The sequence below is a fragment of the Melanerpes formicivorus genome, unplaced genomic scaffold, assembly GCF_026170545.1.
Source record: "Melanerpes formicivorus ecotype bairdi unplaced genomic scaffold, bMelFor1.0.p_v2 SCAF_29, whole genome shotgun sequence".
Classification (NCBI taxonomy): domain Eukaryota; kingdom Metazoa; phylum Chordata; class Aves; order Piciformes; family Picidae; genus Melanerpes; species Melanerpes formicivorus.
Window position 1 is genome coordinate 5,438,221 of NW_027142381.1, and position 27,765 is coordinate 5,465,985.

The 27,765-nt window shown below is 47.1% G+C and overlaps 1 protein-coding gene across 1 annotated transcript; it reads right to left on the bottom strand.

Annotated features, from left to right (window-relative positions):
• Nucleotides 1-55: 55 nt before the first annotated feature.
• CRCP (CGRP receptor component) lies at nt 56-27,765 on the bottom strand. Its single transcript, XM_068154663.1, has 6 exons — nt 27,616-27,765; nt 22,029-22,065; nt 21,556-21,654; nt 17,358-17,452; nt 12,742-12,799; nt 56-828 (listed from the first exon to the last, which is right to left on the bottom strand). Exons 1-6 carry the CDS (start codon nt 27,621-27,623, stop codon nt 685-687), a joined length of 441 nt encoding a protein of 146 aa, XP_068010764.1. The 5' UTR covers nt 27,624-27,765; the 3' UTR covers nt 56-684.

Below are 27,765 nucleotides of genomic sequence, written 5' to 3' on the forward strand. Positions count from 1 at the left end.
GCTGCCATCCCAGCTTATGACAAAATGCTGGAGACAATAGTGTCCTTTTCCATGCTTTCTTGTAAACAATTGGTTCCCTCATCACCTCTGAGTAATAAAAATTGTAACAGATTTTACAATGATTTCCAATACAGGATTAAACTGGTACCCAGTCCTGAAAAAAAGAACAAGAAAGTGGGCAAGGGGGGGAAAGAAGAAGAAAGGAGGGGCGGAAAAATAAGAGGAAGAAAGAAAGGGGGGGTGGAAAATAAGAGGAAGAAAGGGGGGGGGGGGAATAAGAGGAAGAAAGGAGGGGGGGGAAATAAGAGGAAGAAATGAGGGGGGGAAAAATAAGAGGAAGATAGGAGGGGGGGAAAATAAGAGGAAGAAAGGAGGGGGGGAAAATAAGAGGAAGAAAGGAGGGGGGGAAATATGAGGAAGAAAGGAGGGGGGGAAAATTAAGAGGAAGAAAGGAGGGGGGGAAAAATAAGAGGAAGAAAGGAGGGGGAAGAAAAGAGGAAGAAAGGAGGGGGAGAAAAAGAAGAAAGGAGGGGAAAAAAAAAAAAAGAAGAAGAAGAAAGGGGGGGGGGGGAGAAGAAAAAAAAGAAAGACTAAAACCCCCCAAAACCAGCAAAAAAAAGGCAGAAAAATCAAAGCTGATTCTCTTCTGCTTGAAATTGTTGCCAGCTTTGGTCTAGGTGCCTCCTACGCTTGGTCACCTTGGCCTTCAGTTACCATTGCAGAGTCTCTCTGTTGTTCTTCAGGATCTCCTGGCAGGATGCTGGTGACTGTCTGGATAAGTGACTCAATCTGCTCTTCTGTTAGCCTTTCCTCGCTTTCTTCTACCATCTGCAAGGCAAAAAAACCCCAATCCATTGTAATCATGAAATCCCTACTTCCTTCCTCAGCTCCAGAGAGAAGGGCTAAGCAAATTGGGAAATGCTATTCTCAATGGATGCAGGCAGGACATGGTCTGAGCTCATTACAAAGTGGAACTCTTACACTGCTTAAAAAGAGAAAGAAGAGCTCCATTGTTAAGTGCTACACTTGGCACTCCAGGAGAGCCTGCTTTCTTTGCAACAAGGGAAACACACTCAGAGCAGATTTTCCTCCCTCATTCCTCCTAAAAATCTCTCTCAACCTACACATCAGTATCCTGAGCCAGGCTTCTCATTTAGCTCATGGGCAGACCTACCTCCCAGAGATATTTTCCTAAGTTTCTGTGCTTTCATGTGAGAATTGAGATAACCTGAGCGAGGTTACCTGAACCTTGGTATCTTTTCCAGCACCTAGATGATAAATAACCAGGCCACAGAGAAACCACCTAAGCCTACAGCAGCTAAACATTACTGGAATTTGATAAGATGGTGAGAACTGCTGCAGCAAGTCCAGAGGAGGGCCACCAAGATGATCCAAGGGCTGGAGCACCTCTGCTATGAGGATGGGCTGAGGATGGGGGTGTTCAGCCTAATGAAGAGAAGACTCCAGGGGGACCTTACAGCTGCCTTCCAATAGCTGAAGGGATCCTACAGGAAGGCTGGAGGGGGACTTTTCACAAGGGTGTCTAGCAAGAGGACAAGGGGGAATGGTTTGGGACTGGATCTTAGGAAGAAGTTCTTCACATGAGGGCAGTCAGACTCTGGAACAGACTGCCCAGGGAGGCTGTAGATGCCTCCTCCCTGGGGGTGTTCAAGGACAGAATGGATGAGGCCCTGAGCAGCTGAGTCTACTTGAGAGGTGTCCCTTCCAACCTAAGCCATTCCATGATTCTGTGATTCCTGAACACAAAGGCATGCAAGCACTCTGAGCAATACAAAACATGGCATCACAAAGCCACAATGAAATTCCATAGCACCAGTTAGGGACCCACCCCCACTGTGGAGCTGTGGGAGCCTTTGCATCGCTGCTACCAGCGGAAACAACTGCCCTAATTTATAGGCAGCTGTTAAAAAGAAAAGCATGTCAGAGGCCTGGCAAAGCAAGGCAGAAGCACCCTTCAAACACAAATGAAAGCAATCAGGATTGTGGGGTTTGAGATTTTCATTTTCACATAAAGGCCTTTAAAAGGTCCTTTGAAGAGCAGCGATTTGTATTCATTACGGTTCCAACCCAATGCAGGTTTAGTCCGTTCTAGCTCTGAACTGCCAGCTGTGCAGATGCCATTTTGCCTTCTACAAAGCAGAGTGGGATGTTCAATTAACTTCTTTTTTTTAATTTCCATGTCCTCTGAGCCCCCTGTGCACAATCTGATCATCTTTCATCAGCTGCTGTGCACAGCCCCTTGATGAGAGGAGAGCGAGGACGCGAGAATCCACTCCTGCGGCAACAGGCAAGCAGTGAAGAGCCATTTGCAAACGACTGCTGCTGGGGACTGTCCTGATCAAAGGATGAAGTTCTCTCTGGAGCAGCTTTCCAAGTACAGTTTCATTCAAGAACTACTGCAGGAGCCTGGCTTGCAACCCAGCCCTGGCTCTCATTACCACCAGCTGCTGCACTATACATCGCGAGTTAAAATACACCAACAAATCCTCCTGGCGTTACCCTTCTGGGCAAGCAGCTGCCGAACTGGCAGCAGATCATTGCCTGCTAGGCTGCATTTTCAGAGGTGATCATCTCAGCAGCTTGACTGGCATCAGCCTGAAACTGCCACACATCCCTCAGAGCATCATCATTCTGCAGTAATGTATGCTACAGTGGGTACACACACTCTGTGTTGCCAGTACTGCTGACAAAACCATCACCCAAGATGACCTACACTGGGAAGTTCTCTAGAGGATTACCAGCCTGGGGTTTTGGACTGGATTGTCCTTGTTATTAATTGCTGGTACTTTGAATTTTAATGGTAGCAGCCCCACAGCAGCAGGTAACTGTGCAAATTAAAAGCCCAGATCCTTTGAACAGGCAACACCACTTAAGGCAGGATGATTTGTCTTTTAGTGGCCAGTGTCTCCAAACTGGAACACAGGGAAACAAAGGAGGGAAAACTTCTTTGTTGTGAGGGTGATAGAGTATTCAAACAGGCTGCCCAGAGAGGCTGTGGAGTCTGCTTCCCTGGAGGACTTTCAAACACACCTGAATGTGTATGGCCTACCCTAAGTGATCCTGCTTTGGCAGGGTGCTTGGACTCAATCTCCAGAGGTCCCTTCCAAGCCCTACCATTCTATGATTCTATGCCTCCTACATTCATTACCATCCAACTACTTTCCCATCTTCAGGAAGATGGCACCTTGCCTACTTTAGACCCCATTTATTGGCTCACATGAAGTCCACCCCTTTTCCCCATTTAAATTTGATCCTTCCTTTCCCTTTCTTCTCCAAACATTTTCTCCTTTAGGTGCTTGTTTCAGGTAGCCAGAGGCAAACACAAGGATGTGATCAGAATGCAGGCAGATAATAGGGAGTGACTTCTAGATCAGCATCAACTCAGCTTCTGCATTTAAGGGCAGAGTGTATTTAAGCAAGCATCTAATCACTACTTACTTATGCTCCTCAGTGCCAAATGAGTAATGCCCCAACTCTCAGTATGAACAATCAGGTTGATGTCATTTGTGGTGGTTAACCATGGAAGCCTGCAAGGCTGACAAACTGCAGATATGACTCTAGACATTGACAGATGAGCTTTGGTGATTGATCTGGCAGTTGAAGAAATCACACTCTAGCAGGAAGCTGATGAAAGAAGAGACTCTTAGGCTTCAGATGCTTTGGTGATGTAACTGATGTCTCACTAAACTGCTGAGAAAAGCATCTTTAAAGAAAGATGCCACTGAGGAGTGGGTAATGTAGCTCCACATTCCCTTCTGCTGACAGATCCATAGCCTCTGCCAGAGAGAAGTGGTAATTCCATACAGCACTGCAGCAAATTCATCAGGGGCTCACTTCTTGATGCCTCTGAGCCATGCATCCTCACTGCCAGCTCTCACCACCCTCTACACGTGGCAGGATGGACAGCTGCTCGTTGGAGTTAATGCTTCAGTGCTACTTTGCTGTGAAACTGTTCAAGAGTTCAAAGGATAAAAAGCATGAGCTCTAAAAATCAATTTTCCCCCCCTCACTCTTCAGGGAAACAGCTTGAGCAGCAATTTATGGAAGTATAAACTCATGAAACAGAGCAGTGTGCCAACAGGCAAGATCCAACAGGAACAGAAAGCACATAAAGGGACAAATGAAACTGTTCTTGAGGAAAAGAGATACCAATGGCAACAGAAGGTCACTCAGAGGCTTATATGAGATTCAACAGATGTTCACAATCTTCTGACTTAAAACTGCCAGACAAAATACCTTTGCTACTTGATTCTACTAGGCAATAATGTTAGGAGGCTCAGAAGAGAAATTAGGTGTAAGGAAAAGCCTAGGAGGCAAAAAGGAATGATTGGATTCAAGAACCTGCCTCTCCATCAGGGATGTGACCACCATGCAAAAATTCATCTATCTAAAGCCCTGCCAACCTCTTGGCTTGCAACTGGCTGCAACTGCTCAAGCAGCAGAGTCAAACCATAAGCAGTGAGGAATGCAAAGTTTATTCTAAGGAGAAGAAAAATGCAGATGTTTTCAAGAGGCACATGACATAAGATGTTTGTGTTGGCAGTGCCACACACACCCCACGGAAACAGAGCGTCCACACAGAAGGTGCTGTATGCCAAGCGCGGGGTGTCCTCCACCAAAGCTCTGCTGAACTCTGCATGTCCAATACTCAGGTATCTGGGCAAGTAACAGAATGGGCCAATGCTACAGGAGCACAGCTTATGGACAAAGAGGACCCTGCTGTGCAGCAGGATAAGTGGGTCTCCCCCTCAGGGCTGAGAGCAAGCACTTGCTTGAAATGAACCCAGGAAAAAGGCAGCTACATCGCTGCTTGTTCTAAGGAGTTCCCAACCCATGACTGCTTTTCAACTCTACACTATCCCAAAATAATAACAGTGGGTAAGACTTCACCTGTGTCCAGCTCTGCAGCTCTCAACACAGGAAGGACATAGACCTGATGGAACAGGTCCAGAGGACGGCCATGAAGATGATCAGGGGCTGAAACATCTCTCCTGCAGGCTGAGGGAGCTGGGGTTGTTCAGCCTGGAGAAGAGAAGGCTCTAAGGAGACCTAATAGCAGCCTTCCACTACCTGAATCACAGAAACATTCAGGTTGGAAAAGACCCTCAGGATCACCAAATCCAACCAATAACCCTAGTCTACAAGGTTCACCCCTATACCATATCCTCAAGCACCACATCCAAATGACCTTTAAACACTGAAGGTACAGGAAGGCTGCTGAGGGACTGTTCACAGAGGGCTGCAGTGACAGGACAAGGGGCAATGGTTTGGAATTAGAGAAGAGGAGAGTTAAGATTGGATGGTAGGACAAAGTCCTGCACTGTAAGGGTAGTGCAACACTGCAGCAGCTTGCTCATGGAGGTAGTTGAGGCCCCATCCCTGAAGATATTCAAGGTCAGGTTGGATGAGGCCTTGAGCAACCTCATCCAGTGGAGGATGTCCCTGCTGACAGCAGGGAGGTTGGATTAGATGTCTTTGGAAGCGCTTTCCAACCCAAACCACTCTATGATTAGCCCACAGCTTCCGCACTGACTTACTCTTTAGGTCCTCAAGAGATCCATCTAACTTAACTGGACTTTAAAATCAGGCAACCACTGACCCAATAAAGAATACATCAAGGAAAGGATGCCAGTTGTGTTCTGCCTCTCCAGACACATCTGTGCATGGGCTTTCTAACACAGCATCCAACATCCATCACTGCCTCTTGCTACAAGAGAATGAAAAGAGCAATCTCTTGCCAACTGCAGGATTAAACACTGGCAGATGTCTTGCTCTGTAGCATAACTGCTACTGGGAGCCAGAGCTGTGCTTATTAAACAAGTGTGTCTGTGGAATATTGTTGCTAGCACACAAGCCTTCCCCAGCTGCACATTTTAGAAGTAGCTTTGTTAAAATGGAGAGCACTAGATAGGAATTTCTCAGAAGAAAAACAACCATCACTACCAGGTCAGAACAGAAGAACAGAAGTCCACTAAGCTGTAAGCCACAATAAAACCTGCTGAGAACTTCTGGTGGCAGAAAGTCCTTTTTTGGGGGAAGAGTTTCAAAGACTTTATTTCTTGAGGAGGACAATCAGAAAATGACAGCCAGCCTGAGTGTCAAGATCATTCCAAAGACTCATAGAATGGTTGGGGTTGGAAGGAAGCTTAAAGATCATCCAGTTCCAATCCCCCTCCCATGGGCAGGGACACCTCCCACTCAACCAAGTTGCTCAGGGGCTGATCCAACTTCTCCCAGGAAAGCAGCACCAGAACAAGAGGACACAGTCTCAAGCTGTGCCAGGGGAAGTTTAGTCTCAAGGTGAGGAGAAAGTTCTTCACAGAGAGAGTTGTTAGGCATTGGGATGTGCTGCCCAGGGAGGTGGTGGAGTCACCATCCCTGGAGGTATCACAGTATAACTAAGCTTGGAAGAGACCTGGAGGATCATCGAGTCCAACCTATCAACACAGACCTCATGACTAGACCATGGCACCAAGTGCCACATCCAATCCCCTCTTGAACACCTCCAGGGATGGTAACTCCACCACCTCCCTGGGCAGCACATTCCAATCACGAACGACTCGCTCGGTGAAGAACTTTCTCCTCACCTTGAGTCTAAACCTCCCTTGGTGCAGCTTGAGGCTGTGTCCCCTTGTTCTGGTGCTGGTTGCCTGGGAGAAGAGACCAACCCCTTCCTGGCTACAACCACCTTTCAGGTAGTTGTAGAGGACAATGAGGTCACCCCTGAGCCTCCTCTTCTCAGGTTAGTGTTCAAGAGGGGACTGGATGTGGCACTTGGTGCCATGGTTTAGTAGTCATGAGGTCTTGGGTGACAGGTTGCACTTGATGATCTTTAAGGTCTCTTCCAACCTTATTGATTCTATGATTCTTGAACACCTCCAGGGAGGGGGCACCCATAACCTCCCTGGGCAACCTGTTCCAGTGTCTTATCACCCTCACTGTAAAGAATTTCTTCCTAATCTCCAGTCTCAATCCACCTTCCTCAAGCTGCAATTCAAGATTCAAATGTTGGTGGAACTTCATGATCTTGGAGGTCTTTTCCAACCAAAACAATTCTCTGATTATGAAACACATGCATAAATTTGTATGTTCTGTGTCATGTACAAATGTAAGCACAAGATATGAACACAGACACAGGGAGAATTAGTCTAGACCTTTTTTCCCTTTTGGACTTGGTGAAAGAAAGAAGGACAAACATTCCAGGACCAGGCCTTCCCTCATTATAACCTTATCTTACCTTCTGTGCTTGCTCAAGTGAAAACAAAGTAGAAAAGACTTCATCATAGTATCATAGTATCAGTCAGGGTTGGAAGGGACCACAAGGATCATCTAGTTCCAATCCCCCTGCCATGGGCAGGGACACCCCACACTAGATCAGCCTGGCCAGAGCCTCATCCAGCCTGGGCTTAAACACCTCCAGGGACAGGGCCCCAACCACCTCACTGGACAACCCATTCCAGGGCTTCACTACTCTCATGGTGAAGAACCTCCTCCTCACATCCTCACTCTGCTCCTTTTAAGCTTTTAATGCTGATCTTGATTTCATTTGGCCTCCTGAGACACATCAATACACTGCAACTCCTGAGGAATAAATAAAGCTACACTGAAGAGCCCCATAAAGTTGTGAAAGAACTCAAGAACGTGTCTCAAGGATAAGTAATATTTGATGGATAGCAAACATTAGCACCACAGAACAGAGCAACCTGTGGTTAAAAGCCATTGTGTGCTTGAGTAATAACTGAGAATTCTATTTAAACTACAGTTAAAGCAAAAAAAGGAAATAGGGGGCTTCTGATTGCTTCCAAAGCTGATCAACCACACAATTTAGCTGCAGTGTAGGAGGTGCACATTTTATGAGAAAATGATTGGATTGCTACTTCCTCCTCTGAGCAGTAATTGGAATTTGTTTAGCACCATGAGGGTAATAAAGCACGTGAAAAAACCAACCAAACAAGAAATCAAGTAAGACTGAATGATTGGATTGATGTCCCTCAGAGATAATGAAGCAAGTATGCAAAGTGGGAAGTAAAACAGAAGAGAATAGAACAGAAGAGAATAGAACAAACCAGGTTGGAAGAGACCTTCAAGATCATTGCATCCAACCCATCATCCAGCACCACCTAATCAACTAAACCACACAACCAAGCACCCTATCAAGTCTCCTCCTAAACACCTCCAGTGATGGTGGCTCCACCACCTCCCCAGGCAGCCCATTCCAATGGGCAATCACTCTGTCTGTGAAGGATTTCTTCCTAACATCCAGTCTGAACCTCCCCTGGTGCAGCTTGAGACTGTGTCCCCTTGTTCTGGTGCTGGCTGCCTGGGAGAAGAGACCAACCTCTGCCTGTCTACAACCTCCCTTCAGGTAGTTGTAGACAGCAATAAGATCTCCCCTGAGCCTCCTCTTCTGCAGGCTAAGCAACCCCAGCTCCCTCAGCCTCTCCTCACAGGGCTGTGCTCCAAACCCCTCACCAACTTTGTTGCTCTTCTCTGGACTCGCTCCAGCAAGTCAACCTCCTTCCTAAACTGAGGAGCCCAGAACTGGACACAGGACTCAAGGTGTGACCTAACCAATGCAGTGTACAGGGGCAGAATGACCTCCCTGCTCCTGCTGGCTACACTGTTCCTGATACAAGCCAGGATGCCATCGGCCCTCCTGGCCACTTGAGCACACTGCTGGCTCATGTTCAGCCTACCATCAACCAGCACCCCCAGGTCCCCATCACTGAGGAAAAAAACCAGAAGATAGACTGTTTAAGTCCTTTAACACCTTCCCATTTTCCAGGAGAATACTTCACATTATTATTCAACAATATTGTTGTTGAATAATTATTGTTCAACAATAACAGCCAATCTGCCAGGCTGGTTATGAAGAGGTTGAAAGCTCTCTGACACAGAAATCTAGTTTGAAAAAACACCAGCACAGAATTGCCATCTACTCTTCCATTCAGAGAGAAGAACGTGGGGCAAATTTGTTCATTACAAATGATGCTGCTCAGTCTTCAAACCCAGCACAGCTCAGCACTATGAGGAGAGACTGAGGGAGCCAAGGTTGCTTTAGCCTGGAGAATAGGAGACTCAGGGGTGACCTTATTGCTCTCTACAACTACCTGAAGGGAGGTTGTAGACAAGCAGAGGTTGGTCTCTTCTCCCAGGCAAGCAGCACCAGAACAAGAGGACACAGTCTGAAGCTGCACCAGGGCAGGTTTAGGCTGGAGGTTAGGAAGAAGTTCTACACAGAGAGAGTGATTGCCCATTGGAATGGGCTGCCTGAGGAGGTGGTGGAGTCACCATCACTGGAGGTGTTCAGAAGGAGACTTGATAGTGTGCTGGGTTGCATGGTTTAGTTGATTAGGTGGTGTTGGATGATAGGTTGGACTCGATGATCTTGACGGTCTCTTCCAACCTGGTCTATTCTAATTCTAAAGCTTGGACCACTGTCATGGTCAGATCAACATCACTGCCTGGGCTTTTTTTGTTTCCTCCTCTGTGAGTCACTGAGCCAGGAACAACATATGTTAAAGATTAAAACAGGAGGTCAAGATAGCTGCAATGTGTACAGTGTTTTACCCTCTGGGATGGGAATTAGAATTTCATGCTCCTTTTGTTGCTATTGTTGTTTGAAAATAAATCCTGGCATAGTCTGGAAGAGACAAATATAAACAATGACAGCAAGCTATGCATGAAGACTTAGAGAAGAGCAAAAGATCACAGCACAAATTTGCCTTTTCAGGCTACATGTGATTTTAGCAACATTGATTTATTGTTTGCATACAACTAAAGGCAAAGAATTTGAGAGGGCGAAAGCAGAAAGCTGGAAGGGCTAAAAAGCAACAACTAGCAAATAAAAGTGTCCTCTCACAGCAGCTATCAAAAGCCTATGGCAAATAAAAGTGTCCTCTCACAGCAGCTATCAAAAGCCTATGGCAAATAAAAGTGTCCTCTCACAGCAGCTATCAAAAGCCTATGGCAAATAAAAGTGTCCTCTCACAGCAGCTATCAAAAGCCTATGGCAAATAAAAGTGTCCCCTCACAGCAGCTATCAAAAGCCTATCAGGTAAATTTGACTCTACTCCACGGACAGGCAGCACTGGGGGCATCAAGGCAAGTCTGAGACATCAAAACCATTTCAGCAAGGGAGAGACAGAGACATGGCTGTTTGGCACCTTGCTTATAAAGCCTTTCAAGCAGTAAGATTGATTTGCCTACATTATATAAAGTGGTCAAGAAGTTTTCAGCATCATTTATGTCTGATTCAGCGCTCTAAGAGCAATTCAAAAGCTTTTGAGTGTCAGGAGCAGCTTCAGTGAAAAGAGAATCAAGGCAATTTTCGACCCAGTGTTCACTTCTCTGTAGGTTGTCCCTCACCCATCAAGGGCAGTGAATGGACTTGTCTACAGGAAATCTGTACATGGATAATCTTCTCCCTGCTGCCATCAGAGAAGAAATTGCTGGTAGCCTCCCAGCTCTGCAATCCTTTGTACTCAAAGGTGCTCAGAGAAGACAGAGGTTTTATCTATCCAAAGACTGCACTGCTACAACCTCTTTTCCCTTGTCCTCACCAAAACCCACAACAATTCAAGACAGCAATTGAAGAGAAGATCATTTTCTCTCTCTTTCTTTCACTAACATAAATGGCCTGCACTTTCCTAGCAGTTACTGAGCTCAAAAGGCTTTGATGTGCTTTAATGAAAGTAAATGTACTGCAGTTTTGGGGAGGATTAACTTAGCAGTGTTAACACTCCAGTCAACTTAGATTACTGTAATACTAGTTTTGGACAAACTTGCCCTGGGAATTACAGAGGGACCACAATGGAACAGAAGTAACTGCACCCAAGGTATCTTCATGGTAGCACAAATTCAGATCACTCCCAATCCCCCAATGTACGAAGACTACATTTTGCACAATGGTTTTGTTGATTAGAGAGGGTTTGTGTTCATAGTATCATAGTATTATTCAGGGTTGGAAGGGACCACAAGGATCAGCTAGTTCCAACCCCCCTGACATGGGCAGGGACACCCCACACTAGATCAGCCTGGCCAGAGCCTCATCCAGCCTGGGCTTAAACACCTCCAGGGACGGGGCCTCGACCACCTCCCTGGACAACCCATTCCAGGGTTTCACCACTCTCATGGTGAAGAACCTCCTCCTCACATGCAGCCTGAATCTCCCCACCTCCAGCTTCATTCCATTCCCCCTAGTCCTATCACTCCCTGAGATCCTGAGAAGTCCTTCCCCAGCCTTCCTGTAGGCCCCCGTCAGATACTGGAAGGCCACAATTAGGTCACCTCGGAGCCTTCTCTTCTGCAGACTGAACAGCCCCAACTCCTTCAGTCTGTCCTCATAGGAGAGGTGCTCCAGCCCTCTGATCATCCCTGTGGCCCTTCTCTGGACATGTTCCAGCACCTCCACATGTTATCAATCATGAGCTGACATGGAACTCAAATCTGCTATCTGTATTCTCTTAAGTTTTAGCAGTGAGTTTCATCCACCTTTGACATTATAAACCTTGGGATATCTAGAGCACAACACTCTGCAGCAGCCTGACTTTGAATAGAAAGGCCCAAATTTCTTATACTTGCCTTCATATATGACACAGGGTGTGAAATACTTCCAGTATCTTATGGATAGGTAGGACAATGAAGAGCTATGTAGGATAATGGAGAAGATAGACAAAACCAATCACCTGAGAGCAGCAAAAGATTATTATATTTACAGGAGAAGAGGGAAATAAAGGCAGAATATGGCCTACAGAGGAATGTAATACATCTGTGTCTAAGCTCTTGAAGCAAACAAAAGCATACCTCCACTTACAAGTAACTCCTAAGCAAAACTCATAAAGCCTTGATGCTCTTGCTTGGGTTGCTGGCTGACACTCATCCCCTCAATCACAAAGCACACTATTAATTGCACAGCTAAAAGCACTCTTTTATGAGATGCTTTCAGCATTAGAATGTCTGCTCCTTGGCTGTGAAAGGAAAACAGCTCCACTGGCACCTCTTTCATCTTCCCCCTATTTTGCAGCACAATGTGATCCTATTACTATATAGTTTGGTTTCAGGGCAAGACTACAACCAGATGTTCTTAATGTAAAAGATCTTTATTAAAAGAATATCCTTATTATAATAACCTCTTTATTACCACCAGATTTTGTATTCCTAAGGAGATCCTTCAAGGAACATAATCATCTATTTAACAGTGATCCCTCTTTACATCAGAATTACACTTCAGAGATTGACACTTCCCATCAGAAAGTCTCTTTCTGTCCATTTCTCATTCTCCACCACTGCTCAAAATTCCTTATCAGTCACTACTGATAGGCTCCCTTTCAGCCTGTCTGGTTTTGCTGTAACATCAAAGCCTGCCATGGAAACAGCCAGGTCATCACAGCTGTCAGAAAGCGAAGCCCTCAGTTACAGAGCAGCCACAAGAAGACTCAGGTTAAATACATTCTCACTCTCCCTAACTAACCTTTAATGACTGCATCTGGCATTTACACTGTGTGACACTGAAGCAAACAGAGGTGGAGAATCTGCCTGAGAGAAAGATGGGCAAGTCTCAAAGGGAGGAAGCAGTGTGGATTTGAAACCATGAACGTAAAGACTTGCACAAAGGGATACATTCAATCACTGACCATGAGAAAGTAATTATTCAGTTGATGTCCAAGGTTAAAGCTGCTTTCATTTAAGCTTAGAAGAGCCAGGAGCAGTGTTACTTACCAGCTGTATTTCAACTGCTGTCACAGGCCTGTGGTTAAGCAACTGGAGCTTTTCTGCTCTGTTTAAAAGCAAAGCATAAACCAATCCATATTATTATTGAATTGAGGATCCCCCCAAAAGGCTGGCAAGAGGCAAATACATTCCTGATGGCTGAGTTTCTGACTGGGTTTGCAGCTGTGCTTTAATTGCCATGGTAATTTGGGGTGCTTTAAATGCAGTACTTCTTGTGTGTGTTCTCACCTCTAGCCTGAGGGGGCAAGGCAGACCACCTTAGGTCGTTACTGTGCAAGCATTAATTAACAAGCACTGCTGCTTTGTTACAGAAATGCTGAATGACTTATCAAAGGTCACAGATTCTTTGGCTGTGAACACACAACCACTGGAACAACTCTCATACCTAGGAGCCTACAACCCAGCAGACAAATGGCAAGAACTTGGTTTATTCTTTGCAAAGGCAGCATTGAAAAACCCAACCAGGCTGACCCCACTCGGGCCCACAGACTCAGTCTGAGCCCACACGAGCACACAGACTCAGTCTGAGCCCACACGAGCACACAGACTCAGTCTGACCCCACTGGGGCACACAGACTCAGTCTGAGCCCACACAGGTTAAGCTAGTATATTTTTTCATACTTCTAACATGCTGAAGCCATACTTTTACACATGGATCTTTGGGCAAAAAAAAATCCATCTTCATCTCTGTTCTCATGCAAATCCTCCCCTGCTGTGTCTGTGCAACTGCTGAGCACCATACAGCAAACCCTGAGGAGGGCTCTGAGGACAACCAGCCACTTCCCTAGGTATTTTTGACCTGATTTGCTGCACAGCCCCACAAAGACTGGCATGAACACAAGTAGCAAAGATACATAAAATGCCATAAAAAAGCCCCACATGACCCTCAATCAGTACCTGAGTTATAAAGGTGTGGTCACTTAGGATCACAGAAATGACCTTTAAGAGCATTGAGTCCAGCTGTTAACTCAGCACAGCCAAGTCCATGGCAGGGAGGTTGGAGGAGATGATCTCTAAGGTCCCTTCCAACCTAAGCCATTCTATGATTCAGACAAGTATCTTGCTACCAGTGTGGATACACTGGATACTAGTAGGGGTAGAGATGCTTCTCCTGCAGCAGAGAACAACAACACTTTATCCTTTCTCCTCTGTGTAGAAAACACTCAGCTGTGAAGACTGTTTAAGAAACACCACACATGCAAGGCATGAAGAAGTTACCTCTGCTTAGGTTAGCAGCTCTTCCTGCTGTCTGCACAGAATACAGGCATGTCCTCCAAGTACATGAGCTGAGACCGACTCAGGGGACCCTTCTGATGTCCTCTCTGAGTGCAATTTCTGCCCTTCCTACTCACAACAAATGGAGTGAACAAAAGGCTACTACTCCTCCTGGCATCCCTTTGAAGCAAACAGTCACAAAATGCCTCTGGAGTTCAACTTGGCAACAGAAATCTGGATGGCTCAGCCCTCAGCACTGCAGTGAGCAGTGCATGACTGCATGCAGTGTGAGCTGGACTTCAGCACCCACTGACTTTTTCTAACACTGATACCTAAAGCTGACTGTGAGGATCAAAGGCTCTGTGCCCCTGGGACTTCTGGTCCACACACTCACAAACCATCACCTGAATGTGCCCAGCTCCATCAGAATAACTTTCAGGAAGGCAAACACTGCAAGCCTCAACTCTGCATGATTGTCAATGCTGACTGCATGGGGACAGGCATAATGAACCTCAATTTAGTTTATGCTCTATTACACCCAAAAACTAAACCAATCCAATCCATCTTTACCCTTCCTACAGCCTGCATGTTCACACTCATGCTCATTCATCTGAACAGAAGGCAAAGAGTACCTTCAGCTTAATTGCCCCCCAGAAGCAACTCTCTTTTCTCTGGACTGCATGGATTTTAGTGACACTGTTTGGAAGATGAGGGCTGCTCCTTCAATAGAAGAATACAAAGGAGAGAGGAGTGACAGCTGAAAGTTATATTCTCACAGGAAGCAAGATTCCACTAACCAGAGTTAATCATCTGTTGCTCACACTATTACAGGAGAAGTCTCCAAATGGCAGCTGCTGCTGGGAGGTTGAGCAGTGCCTCCCCACTCCTAGGTCACATCCAGCAGTAGATGAGACCCAGCCAGAGCCAAGATCAGCATTTCCAGCTGAGGGCACAGTGACCTTGAGGGTGCTTTGGGAAATCTCAGGCTGTGGCACAAAAAAATGCATGCAGTTGTGGGAGAAGAAAATGGATCTGAGGTCTGTGTTTGAGGGGAGAGTGTGTATTAGGCAAGAGAAATTGAGCAACTCTGCCACAGATCAAAGGGTTAATTTCCAATCAATTAAGAAGCCTTTTAAAAGACAATTAAATGATGCTATTGTTAAACTAACACCATCCTGACTTTGGTGTTGAATATCCACTTTGAAAGCTCTGGGGGGAAACAAAAGCAACAAGTAAACCATTCAGCCTTTAATATTGCAGAGGCTTCTATTTGTTGTAGGTTTTGGCAGCAGTAAGGGAAAATACTTGCTAGAAGTACTACTGATTTTCAGCTCAACACCTCCTTCAATGTGTGGATTTAAAGGCTGAAATTATACTAATGTGCAGGGACTGGAAATTTGATTATTTCAAAATCAGACCTCAGACTAACAGCAACAGGAAGAAACACAAGTTGAGCTGATTTCCATTTCACCAGAATTACCAAGCACAAGCTCAATAAATATTCCTTTCATGCAACACCATCCACACTACCTCATGAAGTGTGAGGCCATTCCAGGGACTAAAAATGGAAAATGAGCTGCTAGTGCCATACTGTACTTCCAAGTACAACACAGCTTACTGTACTGGAGCACTGGCCAAAGCTGGAGGCCTCAACAAGGTACTAATAAAATCCACTCAGATGTCAGTTCAGAGCTTCACATTTGAAAAGAAAGAAAAAAAACCCAACCCAACCTTGCTTCTGTATTTTCTGTTTTACCACAATAACTGATGACAAGGGGAAAAAAAAACTGTGCACTGCCATTCCTTACTGACAGGAACACTGAAACAGATGTTGAAATGTCTTTGAAGAGAGACACTGGAAGAGGTTGCCCAGGAACATCGTGGATGCCCCCTCCCTGGAGGTGTTCAAGGCCAGGCTGGGCAGAGCCTTGAGCAACCTGGGCTAGTGGAAGGTGTGCCTGGCCATGGCAGGGGCAGTGGAACTAGATGATCTTTAAGGTCCCTTCCAACCCAACCCATTCTATCCTTCTATGAATTTGCTCCATTTAGCAATGGCTCTCAAAGATTTTGGTTGTCTGCACACATTAGTATTTGCTTATAAAATTTGCCCTTCAGGAAAGATGCATTTTACATCTGCTGATCCCCATCTGCTTTTTCTCCCTGTATGAGAAAAAGCAGATGGGGACCAGCAGAAAAGGTATGCAGGCTGGTCTGTTCACCTAGTATTTGGAATAGGAAACAACAGCAATAGCAGAGAGAGAAAAGGTCTGAGGTGATTTTACAGGCCCTGCACCATCTGCCAGCACGACTCTTAACCAGCTCCCAACTAGAGCCAGAACATCTGAGGACATCTTGTGCAACCTCATGAGTAATGAATTCTGCATGGTTGGGAGTGCAGGTTCGTGGAAGGAGGGCAGGAAAAAGGAGAATTCACTTGATGAAAAGCTCCACTCTTGAAATGAATCTGCTTCAATTCTTGCTGCTTCTCTGCAGAGCACCTGGTCCTCCTGCATGGCTTTGAAATCCTCACATACAACTAGCACGACCTAGTGCCGCAGTGCTGCAATGACAGGCTGGGCAAAGCTCAGCACATCACCTAACCTCCACCAGGTTTTTAGGTAAGAGATGCAAATCCTGGGGTTCTGAGGCTCACACAAAAAGTTAACTGCAGAATAACATTTTAGTTACTTCTTACCTTCCTTCCTTTTTGCCTCTTTTTCCTTCCCTTTCCTTCCTTCTTTCCTTCCCTTTCCTTCCTTCTTTCCTTCCTTCTTTCCTTCCCTTTCCTTCCTTCTTTCCTTCCCTTTCCTTCCTTCTTTCCTTCCTTCTTTCCTTCCCTTTCCTTCCTTTTTTGCCTCTTAGGAATGTCCACTTTTGCTTAAGGAAGGTCATAAAAATAAGATTGCTAATAAACTGTGCTTGGGTTGGATGGGTTTTTCTTTTCCCCTCTTCCTGTGTTCAAAACTCATTTGTAACTTACAACTTCTTTTCTCAGAAACCATTTTGTGAGCTCTGCTTTGTGGACCACATGCAACCATGCCAAAAGCCAAAATACTGACAAGAATCTGCTTGAGAAATGCACTGGGAAACACAGGAAGTACCTTGGTAAACAAAGGAAATATTCATGGTGACCATTTGAGGCTGTGCCTTTAAGAAAGGGACAGTGCTGGGACACTCTGGCTGAGTAAGATGATGGATGAATCCACGTGGGGGTGTTAGCAAGTGCAGGAAAAGATGCTGCCAGGAGCATTGAAATAATGGCAGACAACATTTTAAATGCATTGATCTAAACCAGCCAAGATCAGATGCTCTCCACTGTGTGCAGAGGGAGCAGCTTTTCAACACTGCCCTGAGTTTGTACATGTATCCAGAGGCACACTTCTACTTACTTGGTTAGCTTGTGGCCTTTCATTGCTACAAGGAAATCCCTCACAGTCTCTGGACTCTGGTACCTACAGGGTGTTTTGGAGATGTACTTCAGTGTCTGCAAGAGATGGAAATGAAGCACACATTACTTCACACTCAATCATTTGCTCCATCAGCTGTGTTTGAAATGAGCTGAGTTTGAAAAGCCTCCTCAGTGCTACTCAGAAAAATGGTAAAAGTGAATCCAAACTGGTGACACATGGGTTTGATGGGTGACCACTACATGGATAAGGAACTGGCTTGATGGCTGCACCCAAAGAGTGGCTGGCAATGGCTCCATGGCCCAGTGGAGGCCAGGGACAAGCAGAGTCCCTCAGGGATCAGTCCTGGGACCTGTCTTGTTCAACATCTTTGTGGGTGCCATGGACAGTGGCACTGAGTGCACCCTCAGCAAGTTTGCTGATGACACCAAGCTGTGTGGTGCAGCAGACAGGCTGGAGGGAAGGGAGGCCATCCAGAGGGACCTGGACAGGCTGGAGAGGTGGGCACAAGCCAACCTCATGAAGCTCAACAAGAGCAAGTGCAGGGTCCTGCATCTGGGTGGAGGCAATCCCAGGCACAAATCCAGGCTGGGCAGGGATTGGATGGAAAGCAGCCCTGAGGAGAGAGACTTGGGGGTGCTGGTGGACAAAAAGCTCAACATGAGCTCTCAATGTGCACTTGCAGCCCGCAAAGCCAATCAGATCCTGGGCTGCAGCAGGAGAAATGTGGCCAGCAGGTCGAGGGAGGTGATCCTCCCCCTCTACTCAGCTCTGGCGAGACTCCACCTGGAGTACTGTGTCCAGTTCTGGAGCCCCTATTACAAGACAGATCTGGAGGTGCTGGAAGGTATCCAGAGAGGGGCCTCAAGGATGATCAGAGGGCTGGAGCACCTCTCCTATGAGGACAGACTGAAGGAGTTGGGGCTGTTCAGTCTGCAGAAGAGAAGGCTCCCAGGTGACCTAATTGTGGCCTTCCAGTATCTGAAGGGGGCTACAGGAAGGCTGGGGAAGGACTTCTCAGGATCTCAGGTAGTGATAGGACTAGGGGGAATGGAATGAAGCTGGAGGTGGGGAGATTCAGGCTGGATGTGAAAAGGAGGTTCTTCACCATGAGAGTGGTGAAGCCCTGGAATGGGTTGTCCAGGGAGGTGGTTGAGGCCCCGTCCCTGAAGGTTTTTAAGCCCAGGCTGGATGAGGCTCTGGCCAGCCTGATCTAGTGTGGGGTGTCCCTGCCCATGGCAGGGGGAATGGAACTAGCTGATCCTTGTGGTCCCTTCCAACCCTGACTGATACTATGATGAATTCAGGTTCTGAGGGTTGGGCTTTTTGCTTCTGTGAACAGTGGGAAGTGCTGACACAAATGACATCACTCATGGCATTTGCAGGGGTAAAAAAGGAGCTACAAGATCAGCATGGCAAACAAGAAAGCATGCAGATGTATTTGGAGGGTACTGCTAGTAAAATCTGTTCTCATTTTAAAATGCTAAGGAAAGAAAAATCAGACTTCAACACCACAGGATAATTCATCCTTCTTAACAGTGTGGTGATGAAATAGGAATCACTGGAATCCTTAAGGACCAGTTTCACTCAACTACTGAGAAATGCATCTGAAAGCACAACAAGGTGGCAGGTAACTCTTGTAAGCCCTGTCTGACCTTTTCACATCAAATCTGAGGTCTTGGGTGACAGGTTGGACTTGATGATCTTTGAGGTCTTTTCCAACCTTATTGATTCTATGAAATTAAGTTATCCAGCAGTAACAACTGCTATGAGATCACCATACTGGCACACAACAAAATCATTTACCAGGACTCATTTCATAGTATCACAGTATCAGTCAGGGTTGGAAGGGACCACAAGGATCAGCTAGTTCCAACCCCCCAGCCATGGGCAGGGACACCCCACACTAGATCAGCCTGGCCAGAGCCTCATCCAGCCTAGCCTTAAACACCTCCAGGGACGGGGCCTCGACCACCTCCCTGGACAACCCATTCCAGGGCTTCACTACTCTCATGGTGAAGAACCTCCTCCTCACATCCAGCCTGAATCTCCCCACCTCCAGCTTCAATCCATTCCCCCTAGTCCTATCACTACCTGAGATCCTGAGCAGTCTCTCCCCAGCCTTCCTGTAGGCCCCCTTCAGATACTGGAAGGCCACAATGAAGTCACCTTGGAGCCTTCTCTTCTGCAGACTGAACAGCCCCAACTCCTTCAGTCTGTCCTCATAGGAGAGGATAGATTTCTTTTCTAGCTTAGTCTTTTGGGGCAATTTCAAATAAATTAAGATGCCAGAACTACAGCAAAACTTAGCTCCAGTTCAGCAAGTTCTTTCAGGACCAGTGCCTAAAAGCCTGCAGAGAGCTCATGGAGACATACCCAGCATGAACAAAGGCAACCCTCTAAGATCAAATTCCGGGTTTTCTGTCAAATATGAAGAAAATCTACCCAGAGCTGACACCAGCTTCACTCCCTGCCCAGAACAGAGCATCCTAGGGGCATTTAGCATCTAGCAATGTTACAAAGCAATGAAAGCTTTAAGGTGACAAAATGCACTTAAGAGGGTTTGGGTTTTTCCCTGACAAAACAAACTGGCAGGACCTTGCTCAGCTGTTTCCAAGAGGTACAGGAAGAGGCTGTTGTCTCCATCAAGATCTAAATTAGCTAATTTTCTCCTTTGGTAAGCCCCTGTTTTGTTGACTATGTGGCTGAGGAATTACAGCTCCAGACCTCCTCAAACAAAGCCAGAACTAAAACAAAAACAAAGCCTAGGCCAAATCTTATTCACATGAGCAGTTTCTCTGCTCAACAGGATTTCTCATGCAAGCAAGGCAAACTGCTTTCAGCTTTGCCCCCAGTCCTGGTGCTGCTCATGCAATTCTGCCACAGACACAATAGGTCACCCTGCAAGCTGCTAATTTGAGAGCCTTCAAATGTTATTATTTGTATTACATGATATTAAAAGTTCTTCCTACCACTGGATGAATCATTTCATACCAATCTGGTATTGGAGTATGAATTGGTATGCTGTTATAGCAATACCAATCACTGGTACATGTGATTTTTGGTTTTCTTTGGACAAAAAAATCCCCCAACAACCCAAACCAACCTCATTTTAGCTGGAAAGGATGAATTCAATTCTGCCAATAAAAAAATACCATGTGTGATCAGTGCCTCAGCTTGGAAAGCATGACTGCATGGAATCATCAATTCATTAGATGATAACAAGTTATGCTCTGGCTCTTAAAAGGGCAGAGTATTTGGAATGAATAAAAAGAAACCCCATAAAACTCAACAATGCAAAGAGGGTTTTTTTCTCCCCTGCTCCTTTTGTGATGAGTTTTAATATGAGCAGCTGCATGCCTCTGCCCTGTCAGCACAGCAAGCCCACAGCATGAAGAAACTGACCACAGAGAAGTGGCAAATCAAACAGTTCACTGTGGGGTTTTCAGAGTGGGAAATTTGATACAAAGTTCTTCACCTCCAGGCCAAAGGAGGGGAGCGGCAGCCCCTCACCTCCAGGCGAAAGGAGGGGAGCTGCAGCCCCTCACCTCCAGGCGAAAGGAGGGGAGCCGCAGCCCCTCGCCTCCAGGCCAAAGGAGGGGAGCCGCAGCCCCTCACCCCACAGGCCTAAGGAGGGGAACTGCAGCCCCTCACCTCCAGGCCAAAGGAGGGGAGCGGCAGCCCCTCACCTCCAGGCCGAAGGAGGGGAACGGCAGCCCCTCACCTCCAGGCCTAAGGAGGGGAACTGCAGCCCCTCACCTCCAGGCCTAAGGAGGGGAGCCGCAGCCCCTCACCTCCAGGCCGAAGGAGGGGAGCCGCAGCCCCTCACCTCCAGGCCTAAGGAGGGGAACCGCAGCCCCTCACCCCACAAGCCTAAGGAGGGGAGCCGCAGCCCCTCACCTCCAGGCCTAAGGGGGGGAGCTGCAGCCCCTCACCCCACAGCCGAAGGAGGGGAGCCGCAGCCCCTCACCTCCAGGCCAAAGGAGGGGAACCGCAGCCCCTCACCTCCAGGCCGAAGGAGGGGAGCTGCAGCCCCTCGCCTCCAGGCCTAAAGAGGGGAGCCGCAGCCCCTCACCTCCAGGCCGAAGGGGGGGAGCGGCAGCCCCTCACCTCCAGACCTAAACATGAGAATTACTCCAGCCTAGGCTAATTTGCAAAGGAGTTTGCCAGTGCTACTCACTTCATACATGATTGTGTTCAGGTTCTGCTGGCCAGAGCTCTGCTTGTTTTTGCCACTCTCTTTGCGTTGCTGTTTCAGGTCAGTCAGTAACTGGTACACCTAGAGGGGAAAAAAATAAACTGGTTTAGACCATTTGAGAGTATTCCACCTAAAACTATCCCAGCAGGCAAGGAGAACTGAACAATGCAAAAATCCTATCAACCAAACAACAACCTTCCAACCTAAGCCATTCTATGATTCTACAAACAACACAGCAGCCACTGCAAGTGAAAAGTAGGAATCCTCTGGACTAGATTTTCTTCACAGTTGTTTCTTTAACAACAAATCAAGTGTGGGGGGCTGGGGGTGGTGGTGTCAATCACCTCCAGGCCTTCCCCATTGCCACTGGTAAATTTCAGCTTCCAGACAAATACACAAGTGTCTGATGACAGCTTCAAACTGCTGGTTTCAACCCAGAACACACTGAAACGTACCTCAAAGTTGCTCAGCAAAGCAGCATTTGCATCTTTTCTGAAAGGAAAGACAAAAACAATGAATTGATGTTTCACCCCAAAAATCTTCTTGGCTGAGTCACACACACCCTACAAGAACAGACACAACCTACTGAAGAACTTCCTAAGATCCAGTCTAAACCTACTCTCCCTCAGCTTAAAACCATTCCCCTTTCTCCTACTGCTGGACTCCCTCATGAAAAGTTCCCTTCCAGCCTTTCTGCAGGATGCCTTCCTCGGATCATCTTTGTGGCCCTCCTCCAGACTCACTCCAACAGTTCTGCATCCTTCTTATGATGGAGACCCCAGGACTGGGCACAGGATTCAACGTGGGAGTCTCACAAGAGCAGAGCAAAGGGGCAGAATCATCTCTCTCACCCTGCTGGCCACACTCCTCTTTGTTATTGAATAGAATAGAATAAACCAAACCAGGTTGGAAGAGACCTTCAAGATCATCGTGTCCAACCCATCAACCAATCCAACCCACCCAAACAGCTAACCCATGGCACCAAGCACCCCATCAAGTCTCCTCCTGAACACCTCCAATGACGGCGACTCCACCACCTCCTTGGGCAGCACATTCCAATGGGCAATCACTCTCTCTGTATAGAACTTCTTCCTAACATCCAACCTGAACCTCCCCTGGTGCAGCCTGAGACTGTGTCCTCTTGTTCTGGTGCTGGCTGCCTGGGAGAAGAGACCAACCTCTGCCTGTCTACAACCTCCCTTCAGGTAGTTGTAGAGAGCAAGAAGGTCACCCCTGAGTCCCCTCTTCTCCAGGCTAAGCAGCCCCAGCTCCCTCAGCCTCTCCTCACAGGGCTGTGTTCCAAACCCTTCACCAACTTTGTTGCTCTTCTCTGGACTCGTTCCAGCAAGTCAACCTCCTTCCTAAACTGAGGGGCCCAGAACTGGACACAGGACTCGAGGTGTGGCCTAACCAGTGCAGCGTACAGGGGCAGAATGACCTCCCTGCTCCTGCTGGCCACACTGTTCCTGATGCAGGCCAGGATGCCATTGGCCCTCTTGGCTGCCTGGGCACACTGCAGGCTCATGTTCAGCCTACCATCGACCAGTACCCCCAGGTCCCTCTCTGCCTGGCTGCTCTCCAGCCACTCTGACCCTAGCCTGTAGCACTGCTCTTGATGAAGCCCAGGCAATGATTTGCCTTCTGGGCTGCACGAGCGCACTGCCAGCTCACAGCGAGCTTCTCATCAGTCAATACATCCAAGTCTCTTTCTTCAGAGCTATTCTCAATCATCTCTGCATCCAGCCCAGATCTGTGCCTGGGAATGGCCTGACCCAGCTGCAGGACCTCACACTTTAACTTGTTGAACCTCATGCAGTTGGCACTGGCCCACTTCTCAAGCCTGTTAAGATCTTTCTGGATGGCATCCCTGCCCTCAAGTGTGTCCAGTGCACCACACAGCTTGGTGCCTGAGTGCATGGAGGCTAAGATGCAATTAGATTGACCACACCTCTCTTCCTGCCAGATATTGTAATCTTATATATTTCCATTAAAGAAAAAAAAGGGATAAAAACTGATGCAGAACATCCCATACTCCCCAAACACCACATTCTGCTGAGCAGCCAGCAGCCACAACAACAGAAAGTCTCCATACAAAAGGAAAATGAAAAAGGCCTCTCAGGTCTGCACACCAGCTTAGGGGGGGGAAAAAAAAGAGACAAAAAAGAAAGGGGGGGGAGTGGGGCAAAAAAAAAAGGTACAATGCATTGTTAAGCACCACCAACTGTTTGAATAGAACTGTCAGGTTCATCACTTTCAAACGAGTCAAACACATCCACAAACTTCCACAGGTTCTATCATTGTTTTTACATGAAAAGGACCTCCTGAAATACGCTGAGATGAACTCCAACTTCCATTTCGCTGAGCCCAGTGAAACTTCAGCAAGTGAGCTCACACAAGCATTAGTTTGCATTCATGTTTCACAAACCATATAGCTTCTGTTGTGGAGGTAAATGCAATTCTTCAGAATGTTTGCATTCAGGCTATCCCTACAGAAATCCCTCTGGATCAAAGACATTCTTTGTTTGAAATAATAATGGTATAGAAGAGTTACATAGGGAATTACTCTGCCGAGGGAGCGAAAGGGTCATATAGAGTCAATACATTGCTATGTATGGATGATGGAGAGGAATCTATCAGCAGGCAAATTAGCCAAGCCAATTGGTTCTTTCATTCAAAAGCACTCCACCATTCAGAGAAAAAAATCTTCTCCTAACAATGGACAGCAATGAGGCAACCCCAAATCTTCAGCCATTTTGGCTGAGCTGAAATACCAGAATTGCAAACTGGCAAGTAAGTTCAGCTCCAAAAGCTTCTGCAGAACTTGAAAGCAGGAAGAGCACTTTCTTGAGTCCTCACTCTCAGGAACCAACTGTCCACTTTAGGTTCAGAAAACAAGGAATTAAAAATATATGTTGGAATTTTGCACCCAGAAAGGGACAGGGTTAAAACAGGCACTGGGATTTTACACCCAGAAAGGGAGAGGTTTGAAACAGGCACTGGGATTTTACACCCAGAAAGGAGAAGGTTTGAAACAGGCACTGGGATTTTACACCCAGAAAGGGAGAGGGTTGAAACAGGCACTGGAGTTTTACACCCAGAATGGGAGAGGTTTGAAACAGGCACTGGGATTTTACACCCAGAAAGGGAGAGGGTTGAAACAGGCACTGGGATTTCACACCCAGAAAGGGAGAGGGTTGAAACAGGCACTGGGATTTTACACCCAGAAAGGGAGAGGGTTAAAACAGGCACTGGGATTTTACACCCAGAAAGGGAGAGGGTTAAAACAGGCACTGGAGTTTCACACCCAGAAAGGGAGAGGGTTGAAACAGGCACTGGGATTTTACACCCAGAAAGGGAGAGGGTTAAAACATCCCTTGGAATTTTCAATACCCAGGAAATAAGAAAATATCCAAGGGAAATTTTATATTCAGAAAGCAAGAAAATATCAACTGGAATTTTATAGCCAGAAAGGAAGAAAATAAAACCCACACTGGGATTTATGATTTAGAAACAGTCAGCAGCATGCTTAGTTTGTGTGAGATTAAGATTCAAGCAGAAAGGAAACATAAAATCATGATTCAAACAGAAAGGAAACATAAACTCATGTTAACACCAACATATAAACACTTTTAGAATGTTTAAATAAGCAATACTTGCCCAAATGTTAGTTCAATCCAAGATATTATTGAGGTTTTCTGCCTGTATCAAGAAGTATCTCGGTATAGGGCACCACACCTCTGAAAATGTCACTGATGCTTCAGGTTTTTAGATCTACTTCGTAAAATCTGTTACATGTTTCAAGCACAACATCTTCTGGAGGGTTGTTTTACCTACTAACAGATACTTCTGCCACGGTAAGAGCTTAGGAGAATTCTTCCTAGTTGCAGAGCTTCCTTTTATGGAGGCCATCAGGGGATTAAGAAGAGTAAATTCCAACAGCAATTCAAGTACAGAATGGACTAAAGTGTTCCACTCAAATGCAAGGGACACCCACAGCTCAGGACTTCAGCTCCCAGCTCTTCTACCTCTGATGCACCTCCCCATCAGTACTAAACCAGGTAGCACCAGTAAAATAAGTCAGGCTACTCAGGGTAATAAATACCGAGCGGGTATAGGAGCAGCATCACAGATGTATTACTGACAGGAAAATCTATCTCAGCAGGGCAAATCCTATCCTTCCTCACATACAACAGCTTGGAGTTGTGGATGTGTTTCACAGGATTCTTCAGTACACAACAGCAGGAACAGCTCCTTTCCCTGCAGGCTGCTACTTATGTTAAGACTAACATAACCCAAAACTGTATCTCCATGTCTGTGCCTCTTACCTGCTTTTGAACTTCGTATAGAGAAGACTTAATGATATCATACAACAGTATAGAAGATTTAATGACCATAAAGCATCCATGGATAACATGAACTGCAGCAGCTCAGCTGACTTTTGTGGATGCTGGCATACATCCCATGGGACTGGCATCCTCTGTGCCCCCATTCATCAGAAGCCAGCACTGTGTACACAAATATAACCACACACTGTAATGAACTGCACAGAACTCAGGAGTTTCTAAGCTTCAGCTTTAGTCAAATCTTGCTGTTTCGTGCCCAGATGATGCTACAAGACAGAAACCCACAGTGATGTCTGTGTGTAGGAAGGCAACAAAACTTGCTGCCTGAGGTAGCAACCCAAGGGCTGGCTGGTGTGACTACGCAAAATCTTGACTTGCTTCTTGTGTTTTCAATTGCTGGCACATCCCCCTGAAGCCTTCTTCTCCAGCACACTCAGCTCCTACCTCTACCTGACACCCACAGGAATAACTCTCCCAGAAGTTGCAGCTGAGGTTCATGTTTTACCTCTCCAAAGGAGCACAAGGAGGGCAGGGGAGATGAGCATGGAGAGTGGGGATTCAAGCTAAACCACAGAGCCTTTTGCCCAAACAAACAAACAAATGCTTCTGCAAGATTCTTCAAGCAAACAAAACCCCCCTTGGTTTCTCATCAGAACAGCTGAACACTGCTGGTTATAGGGAATTAAAGGCTCAATATAACCCCCATACAGTGCTGGTAAGCGAATAGGATAGGACCAGGTTGGAAGAGACCTTTGAGATCATAGAGTCCAACCTCTCACCCAACACCATCTAATCAACTAAACCATAGCACCAAGCACCCCATCCAGTCTCTTCCTAAACACCTTCAGTGGCGGTGACTCCACCACCTCCCTGGGCAGCACATTCCAAGGGCCAGTCTCTCTGTCTGTGAAGAACTTCTTCCTAACATCCAGGCTAAACCTCCCCTGGCACAGCTTGAGACTGCATCCTCTTGTTCTGGTGCTGCTTGCCTGGGAGAAGAGACCAACCCCCTCCTGGCTACAGCCTTCCTTCAGGGAGTTGTAGAGAGCAATGAGGTCTCCCCTGAGCCTCCTCTTCTCCATCTAGAAAGCTACAGAGGGATAAATCCTCACACAGACATGCTGCAGGGGGGCCTATATAGATAGATACACACACACACTGCACACAGACCATAGATACACACACACACACACACACACACATACACTGCACAGTGACAATATAGAAGTGGGGAGATTCAGATTGGATGTTAGGAAGAAGTTCTTCCCCATGAGGTTGGTGAGAGCCTGGCACAGGGTGCCCAGGGAGGTGGTGGAAGCCTCCTGCCTGGGGGTGTTTGCAGCCAGGCTGGATGTGGCTGTGAGCAGCCTGCTGTAGTGTGAGGTGTCCCTGCCCGTGGCAGGGGGGGTTGGAACTGCATGATCCTTGGGGTCCCTGACAATTCTGTGACTGTGATATGCACACACAGAGCCACGCCAGAAGCATGGCCGCAGCGCTGTCCCCACACACGCCGCAGGCAGGCCTGTGGAGATGCACACACCACCCGCAGGCAGGCACATACAGCAGTCCCCCCACACACCGCAGCCTGCCCCGTACGGATGTACCCCTCCAGCTCCCGCGCTGCCGCCACGCAAAGGACGCAGCTGAGGCCGGGCGGCAGCTGCCCGCCCCCGCGCCCGCCCCCGCCCCCGCTCCTTACACCTCCATCTTGTCCGGCCCGGGCACGTCCGTGCGCTGGAGGAACTTCCCCGCACACCGCGCGGCCACAAGCCTCCCCGGAGACGGCGAAGAAAGCGCGGCTGAGGCGAGGATTAGAGCTGAAGGAGTTTCAGCGGCTGGGACGGAAGCG

What these genes read in the sequence shown, in the direction of transcription:
- CRCP (XM_068154663.1), bottom strand. An exon ending in TGAACACAATCATGTATGAA is followed by an intron (nt 17,453 to 21,555) that starts GTGAGTAGCACT and finishes CATCTCTTGCAG; the next exon opens with ACACTGAAGTACATCTCCAA. An exon ending in CAGCAGTTGAAATACAGCTG is followed by an intron (nt 829 to 12,741) that starts GTAAGTAACACT and finishes TTTGCCTTGCAG; the next exon opens with ATGGTAGAAGAAAGCGAGGA.